The 8,896-nt window shown below is 46.7% G+C and overlaps 1 protein-coding gene across 7 annotated transcripts in view; it reads right to left on the bottom strand.

Annotated features, from left to right (window-relative positions):
• Positions 1-2,876, bottom strand: part of LOC104985839 (interferon alpha-inducible protein 27, mitochondrial-like) — an 8,202-nt gene extending 5,326 nt beyond the window's left edge. Inside the window, exons 1-3 of one of the 7 annotated variants that reach the window (XM_010836231.1) lie at positions 2,787-2,876; positions 2,198-2,367; positions 1,203-1,355 (exon numbers count right to left, since the gene is read on the bottom strand). In XM_010836231.1, the coding sequence (XP_010834533.1) occupies positions 1,203-1,326 (124 nt within the window). In that variant the 5' untranslated portion in view covers positions 1,327-1,355; positions 2,198-2,367; positions 2,787-2,876. Of the gene's footprint in view, positions 1-1,202; positions 1,371-2,197; positions 2,368-2,786 lie in introns of all 7 variants that reach the window. The other 6 variants (XM_010836227.1, XM_010836228.1, XM_010836229.1 and 3 more) reach the window with 6 other exon arrangements.
• Between the last annotated feature and the right edge of the window lie 6,020 nt (positions 2,877-8,896).

The following is an 8,896-nucleotide window of genomic DNA, read 5'->3' as shown; positions in this document are numbered from 1 at the left end:
ATAAAATGAGATATTCCACACACTCTTCTATGCGTAAATTAAAAAGCGTGCAAACAAAAAGCAACACCTATTTTGCAAAAATGTAGATGAAAAACACTGGAAATAGAACTGCCATACAACCCAGCAATCCCACTGCTGGGCATACACACCGAGGAAACCAGAATTGAAAGAGACACGTGTACCCCAATGTTCATCGCAGCACTGTTTATAATAGCCAGGACACGGAAGCAACCTAGATGTCCATCAGCAGATGAATGGATAAGAAAGCTGTGGTACATATACACAATGGAGTATTACTCAGCCATTAAAAAGAATACATTTGAATCAGTTCTAATGAGGTGGATGAAACTGGAGCCTATTATACAGAGTGAAGTAAGCCAGAAAGAAAAACACCGATAAAGTATACTAACGCATATATATGGAATTTAGAAAGATGGTAACGACAACCCTGTATGTGAGACAGCAAAAGAGACACAGGTGTATAGAACAGTCTTTTGGACTCTGTGGGAGAGGCAGAGGGGAGATGATTTGGGAGAATGGCATTAAAACATGTATAATATCATATAAAAAATAATTTAAACTATTTAGAAGCACTATGGTATAAGTTAGATGAAAGAGCAAAAATAAATAAATAAAATTTAAAAAAAGAAAAGCAGACGCACGTTCAACATATTAGAAAGGTTGACTTGGGGAGGGGGAATTGCAGACAAAAGGCAAGATAAAAAGCGAGACTAATAAAACCAAAGATGGGGCTTGCAAGAAGGAAATGGACCTGAATTGAAGAATTCTGTTCAAATCAATGCTCTGGATTTGAAACCTAGCAGGACAAACTTACAAAAAGCTGGCTGGTCATTGAGGTAAAATATAAAGGAGTTAAATTCTAGGGGTGTATCCCTGGGGAAATGAGAGCCTGAGAATGGGTCCCAGCCACAGGGTCCCTTAGTCTAGATGGGAGAGGCAAGGGATCCAGATCGCCGGTACCACCACCCCACCTCCCCCATGTCCCGCATGTTAGAGTCCTGCCTCCCTCTGGCCCTTCTCAGAGAGAAAGCCAGGGCAGATGCCCAAGGGGAAGGACAGGGGAGGGAGACGGGCTGAGGGTGATGCCACTCTCCCCACCCCAGGCTCCTAGAGCAGGACCCTGTGTGCTCCCTGGCGACCCGACACCCGGCCCCCTACCAGTCCCTAGCAGGAACACTCACCCAGGGAAGGAAGTCCTGCCAAGACGCTGCTGGAGGCCGCCCCGCCCACTTTGGCCAGGCTCCCTGCAGACAGTATCTTGGAAGCCAGGTTAGAGGCTAAGAGGACAGCCTTGGTGAATTCCATGGCACCAAAACTGACCAGCACCAAACCTGCTGAAAGAGTGGAACCTGGATGGGGGATAGTGACACCAGAACTGGGGACATGCCCACTGCCCTGGAAAATCTCAAGGGGCTCCAGCGGGGAGAGAGGCTGCTCTGAGCTTGTGGAGAATGCGGGCTTGGGAAGGGCCCAAAGATATGGTGTTGGGGTGACAGAGTGAGGGGAAGGCAGATGGGGGAGGTGGAAGGAGATTTTACTTCCTGAGGTGGTCTGCTTCCCTCCTCCCAAAACTCACGTTTCTAGAACGCCCTTAAACCTCCATGGAGCCATTTAAAAGGTGCCAGAATTAGGAAATCAGAAACAATCACGTTTTTAAGGCATATGCCACGGGTCAAGTTGGTCAAGCTCTTGTTCTCATGCCCTCTCCTTACTAACTCAACGAGAAGAAGGAAATTATCATCCCCATTTTATGATGAGAAAACCCTGGCACAGAGAGGGTAAGTGACTCATCCAAGGTCACACAGCTTTGCTTGGCAAAGTACACGGGAACTGATACAGGTCTCGGGGCTTCCAAAGCATGGGCTTGGAGTGGCTCTGATTCGCTTCCTCCTATTGCTTGTCTCTTCGTCTGCCCATCTCACCCCCACCCAGCCTCAAGCCTTGAGGGTCACTCGGGCACGGATGAGGCTCACTGCTCCCAGAGTCCAAGAGCCCAGGGACAGGTAGAGGTTTAAGTCCCTTCCCTCTGGAGACCCAGCTTCTCTGACTGCAGCCTCCCAGATGAGATTCCCCAGTGGATCCACAGGGGTCTCCCCTACAGTCACCAGGCCCACCAGCTCCCTGAGGGTGGGGGCCGAAGGAAGGAGCAGCCCCTGCCCACCCCTCCCTGCCTTACCCAGCAGAGCAGACTTTCCGAAGACGTGGACCAGAACCAGGACCTGGACCTGATCTCGAGCTTGGCTGAGTTCAGGGAAGATCTGAAGCAGGACGTTTACAGCAGCTTTGGAGATAACAGAGGAAGAGCTCCCACGGGATGCAGGCAGCCAATGAGATAGCTTTCATTTTCTCAGGAAAACGAAAGTCACAACTGATTTTCTCTTGTCTTGATAAGCCCACAGAACCCTTTGGATGCTTCCTGGACACCCCTCCCCCATGTCCTGTGCTTTAGCTCTTCTCCGAAGTTCCGAGATAATAGTAGCTGATGCTAATTTCCTGAATTTTTCAAACGCTAAAACCACCACCTAAAACCACCACTGAATGGAAGAAATTAACTACTGGATGATCCTGCGCTCGTAGCCCCCAGACTTACTGGTGCCTAAGGGTTGATCCCCATCAGTGAATCAGAGAATTGTGTAGGAGCTGATCAAATACCCTGGCCACCTCTCCCTCACCTGGCCTTTAAAAATACTTCACTGAACCGTTCAGGGAGTTTAAGTTTTGGGGGCACAAGCCACTCGCTCTCCTTGCACTGCCCTGCCACATACCTTTCTCTGCTTCAAACTCCAAAGTTTGGGTTTGTTTGGCCTCCCTGTTGGCCTGGGGCCCATAAACTTGTGTTTGAGAACACCTTCCGCAAAGGACCAACTGTTTACTACACAGATCAACTTTCTAACCACTTCCTGCTCCCCAGATCTTGCCAAATGCCATTTAATTTCTCTGCTGCCTTTACTACAAATTGTTAAAAGAGTTGTAGACAATTGGTCTCCTCTTTTTCACCTTACTCTTTAAATATATAATATGAAATATTACAGAACATGAAATACTTTCAGGCATCCAAAAAGCTATAGATAATAAAAAACAAACACTTCTTCACCCACCCTTGAGCTCAGGACTTCATAATGTTACAGATACAATCTACGTGACCTGAGAATCCCTTCTCATGTTCCTACTTTGTCTGCCTTCTCACAGGTAGTCACCCTTGAGAATTTAGGGTTGATTAGTCCCAGGCAAGGGACTTCCCAGGTGGCACTAGTGGTAAAGAATCCAACTGCCAATGCAAGAGATGCAAGAGACACAGGTTTCATTCCTGGGTTAGGAAGATCCCCTGGAGGAGGAAATGGCAACCTGCTCTAGTATTCTTGGCTGGAAGATTCCATGGACAGAAGAGCCTGAGGGGCTACAGTCCATGGGGTCAAAGAGTCGGACACTAAGCGCACACACACGGATTGCCGGGCATGGATTTATATTTTTAACACATATGAATATTAAATGCGTAATTTTCTTGGAATTGATTGAATGTTCATTGTTGTTTCAATTGGGGTTCAAAGACAGGGAACGTGTCAATCACGTGCCAAGAACCTTGACCTTGTAACCTCTGTTGGAACACTATGCTAAGAAACGAGAAAACTAGTTTTCAAAGAAGTAGAATAATGAGTCAGGGAGTTGAGATTGGAGAGGAAAGGGAGAAGGAGAAGGAGAGAACTAGAGAGGCTTGGTGGCCAGTGCTTTCCTCCAAGTCCCAAGGGTGACAGGAGGGTGAGTGGTTCTCCCGGCTGGACCTCAGTGGGACCCCCTTGGAAAGCTTGACGAGACTCCCTTGAAATTTGAGGGAAGCAATGACACGTGTCTCACTTGGGTCTACAAAGGCTAAAGGCAGGAAACTGGTGGGCAGACCTTCCTGAGAAAGGAAGGGGACTACTCTGAAGGTGGGTGGGTGGGTGTGGGGAGCTGCCCCTTTAGAGCTCCTTACAATTTCCCGTGGATCAAATGTAGAACCAGGCAGGCAGAGCTGGAAAAGAACTATCGCCAGCACTGCCCAGAGGTGGAGGGGAGCCCAGGACGGGTGCATGGCTGGAGGGCGGTGGTGGAGAACAGAGGCAGAGGTATCCGGCCCAGGGAAGCTTCCCCTTGTCAAGGACCTTGTGGGTAAGCGCACCCAGCTGGCAGCAGGGTCCAAGAGCCTACAAACAGCTGGGAGTTTGAATGTCTCCCACCAGGGTGTCAAAGACAGATTGACACAGCATCAGCAGAGTGCTCCTACAAAGGGACACTTCTGGGCCAGACTCTCATTCTGGCCCAAGTACTGTGCATTCAGGTATTAAGCATTTTCATCTTCACAACCACCCCGTGAAGAGATACTACTATCCACATTTCACAGATGAGCTGATGAGTCTTGGCTGACTCTGCATGGAGCCCTCTCATTTTGTTCTTTACCTGAATTCTCTGGACCCTTTTTCTTTCCCTGCCTCCTGCCCCTGCTGCATCCATTTCTTCCTGGGTCTCCACACCTAGGTGAGCACCCTCTTGGCTGAGTCAAAGACGGCTCGTGCCCCATCGCCTCTCCAAGCCTCTCTGTGACCCTCAGGAACATGCAGCCTTCCTCATACAGCCGAACTCCAACAGCCCAGTCTCTCCTCCACTGCCCACTCATTGTGGATGATCAGCCCTGGATGGACCCAACAATCACAGGTCTCAAAAGTTCTTACACTGCCTATCCCAGGGGCTCCAAGAACAGGACCAAAAAAAGCTCAGGCATGCTCCAGGCCCCCATCAAAGCTCCACAAGAACGATGTCTCTTCTCGTTAAGCCATGTGTCACAGCACTCAGCACGAGTGGGCACTCAGCCCACATTGGTTGAAGGACTTCCTTTTAAAGCATCTTTTCCAATGAATCCCAAGCCCTCCCTTAGACAGACTGGATATAGGTACTAAGGGCTGATAGTCACAGAATTGTTAGCCCAAAGGGGGAGGGCCAGCAGCTCTCTCGGAAATGGGAGTCCATGTCTCCCACTGTTTGCAACTTTAAAGTTTCTGTTGAGATTCTTCCGAAGTAGGAAACTTTTTCTTTTTAAAGATCCAGCTACACAAGTATTAGTAAAATAGATAAAAGGCTAAATATGATATGGTATATGATTATCATGGAATGCCAAGCCGTAGCTAAAAATTACAGGAAAGACCTGTAGAACAGGAGAAGACCAGCTGCACAACCATATGTGTGAGTCAAAACAAAACTCTATCAATGAGAAGACATAAAGAGGATTACATTAAATGTTTTCTCTGAAGTTATCTATCTCTATAGTTCTATCTCTCGTCCTTCTACTTATCTATCTATCCTCCATCAAGAGAAGTTGCTTTATATTTACTTAAAAATTTTTTTTGGCCACATCTTGCTGCAAGCAGGATCTGTTCCCCAACCAGGGAATGAACCTGCTCCCTCTGCAGGGGAAGCAGGGAGAATTAACCCCTGGCCACCAGGGAAGTCCCAGAAGTCACTTTAGATCTCAGTCGCGGTTCGGGAGCAGCCTCAGCTTCTCGCCTCCGAACCGCAGCGCCGACCAAGACCCGGACCCGGACCCGGACCCGGTCCCAGAGCTTCTCTCAAAAAAAAAAAAAAGAAGTCACTTTAAAAGGGCATTAAAAGTACTTATCAATTGCAGCAGCACTTATTTCTGGAAATGGGAGTCAGGAACAGCGATAATTCGAGAGGATGGTTGTCAGATCCAAATCAATTTCAGCCTAGTCTGGAGTCATTTAGATTGTTAAGAGCAGAATGTGTTTATCAATGATTAATATTTCTCAGGTGTGAATTTATTATTAGAAGGACTATATAGTTAGGTGAATTTTTACTAGGTAATTTTTAATAGACCTTATTTCCTAGAGCAGTTTTAGGTTCTGAACAAAACTGAGGTTCATAACAGAGGTTTCTCCTATATCCCTTGCCCCCGGCCACATGCACAGCCTCCCCCATTATCAAAATGCTGCAACTTTGATAATTCATTTGCAGTAAAATGTCAATTTTCATTAGCAAGCAATGCAACCCCATTTTGTAAAATTTAAAGTAAAAAGACAAGGGGGTGGTAGAGGCATTGGGACGCTGAGACTGACACATATACACTATTGATGTTACAGGGAAGAATAAAATCTTGTATCTGCTGTATCTGTTTCTTTAACTTTTGCTTCCCATTGCTTCTGTTCACTGACAGGATAGTGTCCACACTTAATGTCCTGCCTCGGGGAACCCTGCTCTTCTGCCTAAACATAAAACCTAAGTGCCTTTGGTCAGGAAGACAACGTGACCCTGTCCGCCTGTGAATGAATAGCTGCAAGAAAGAAGAAAGTAACATGTGCCCTCCCCAAAACTGATCATTCCAGGAGATACTTGCAAGATTAATGGCCTTTTTATTTTACATCCTCACCTTGCCCCCCTCCTCTATGTTCTGTAAAAGAAACTGGCATCCAGACCCATCTGATGATTATTTTGAGACATTAGTCTGCCATTTTCTCGGTCTGCTAGCTTTCAGAATAAAATTATATTCCTTGCCTCAACACCTTGTCTCCAATTTATTGGCTGTCCTGGGTGAGCAAAGCAAGCTTGGACTCATTAACACTGATACTATGTACAAAATAGACAACTAATGAAAACCGACTGTATAGCACAGAGAACTCTACTTAATGCTCTGTGGTGACCTAAATGGAAGGGAAGTCCGAAAGGAAGGAGATATATGTATATGTATGCCTGATTCATTTTGCTGTACAGTAGAAACTATCACCGACTCAATGGACATGAATTTGGGCAAGCTCCTGGAGTCGGTGATGGACAGGGAAGCCTGGCGTGCTGCAGTCCATGGGGTTGCAAAGAGTTGGACATGACTGAGCCACTGAACTGAGAAACTCACACAACATTATAAAACAACTGCACTCCAATAAAGACTGATTAAAAATAAACATAAAATAAAAAGACAAAATTCTGCTGATGGCCTGCCTTCCAATCCATAACGCTCTTTCCTATTCACTGAAGAGGTAGGGAGTATTTAAAAAGGCAGAGACAGACACACAAGCCTGATTAGGAGGCTGCTCCAGTTTTCCCACAAGGACCGGCCCTTTAACAGAGGACAAACCACATCCTGTCCATAGGGCACAGTCACTGTCTTTGGCCACACAACTGTCCTGTGTCCCTGTTCTCTTTGAAACAGGAACTTACTTCTCTTTCAGGTACTGGAGTCCCTGCCCCGACCCTGGGCTTGTCAGAGGCCTGAGCGCTCCTGTCAGCCTCCAAACGTGAACCCAGAATGAATGAAACCAATCATCATATCCCATCCTTTGGGCTAAAGTAACCGGTTTAGGAATAAATAGATGACTCCATTTAGGAGACTTACAGGAACATTTACCAGAGATATTTGGGAAGGAAGTTTCCTTGCTTATCAACAGAAGTTCATGAAAAAATACCTTTTAGGGGGAAGACCAGAATTTAGAAGCAGATAACCTCCAGAGCGTGCAAACAGGCCTCTACTAAACCAGGAGTGTGGCAGCCAAAGGATGGAGCTGATACCTCAGAAAGTAGATGTAACCCAGCAGGACTCTATGGGGTCTCCCTGGGACAGACCTCACCCCCATAGCCTCTACTGTAGCTCCTCTCTGAGTGCTTCCCTGGTGGCTCAGTGGCGAATAATCCACCTCCCAATGCAGAAGATGCTGGTTCGATCTTTGAGTCGAGAAGATCCCCTGAAGAAGGAAGTGGCAACCCCCTCCAGTATTCTTCCCTGGGAAATCCCATGGACAGAGGAGATTGGTGGGCTACAGTTCACGTCCAAAGAATTGGACGTGGTTAATGACCAAACAACAACAGAAGTTCCTCTCTGAAGTACACAATAGTATCTCATGCATATTTCCTGAGGTTTTCAGCTGCTAAAGTCCACCACCAAGTGGAAGAGATTAATTACTCAATGACCATGAGCATGTGGCCCATAGACCTGCTGGCGCCTAAGGACTGATAATGTTCACTGCCCTATTGCCTCACCATAAACCAATCAGAGAACTGTACAAGAGCTAATCAGGGATGCTCAGGGATGCCTTCCCTCACCTGGCTTTTAAAACTGCTTTGCTGAAACCCTATGGGGAGTTTGGTTTTTCTGGGCACAAGCCCTGCCTCGGGGAACCCTGCTCTTCCGCCTAAACATAAAACCTAAGTGCCTTTGGTCTCAAAAAATGGGGTTTTTCTGGGCACAAGCCACCCATTACCCTTGCATGGCCCTGCCATAATCCCCAAACTCCATTTTGGTTTGTTTAAGCTTATTGTGCCTTGGGCACACAATGTTTCATTGGGTAACACAAACAGGAGGGATAGGAAAAAACAGCCCCTTGGATTCAGTGTTGAGCTGCTAATTTACACTTTGCTTGAAGACAAATGACCTTTTTATTGTTCAGTTCAGCAAGCCAGCAAATTCTCTTGAACTCTGAGCCAGTTACAACCAAGACTCTATTACTTATAACTACATAAGCCTTAAGTAAAGCAACACCTACTCCAAGCAGTCTTCCCAGATAACTACAATTGCAATTAATGTCTGCCTTCTCTGTCCTCCAAGTCATAAAGCTCAAATCTCTCAATGGATTACACACATTGTTTCATGTTATCGGTTAGTTATTGGTGGGTAACAAATGCCTCCCCCCCACTCCAAAATATTTATTTAGCTCGTGATTCATTGGGTCAATAGTTTTCAGTTCAGTCGCTCAGTCGTGTCTGACTCTTTGCAACCCCATGAACAGCAGCATGCCAGGCCTCCCTGTCCATCACCAACTCCTGGAGTCCACCCAAACCCATGTCCATCGAGTCAGTGATGCCATCCAACCATCTCATCCTCTGTCGTCCCCTTCTCCTC

The sequence above is a fragment of the Bison bison genome, unplaced genomic scaffold, assembly GCF_000754665.1.
Source record: "Bison bison bison isolate TAMUID 2011002044 unplaced genomic scaffold, Bison_UMD1.0 scf7180017864061, whole genome shotgun sequence".
Taxonomy (NCBI): Eukaryota; Metazoa; Chordata; class Mammalia; order Artiodactyla; family Bovidae; genus Bison; species Bison bison.
This window is presented reverse-complemented; position numbering and strand designations above follow the sequence as displayed.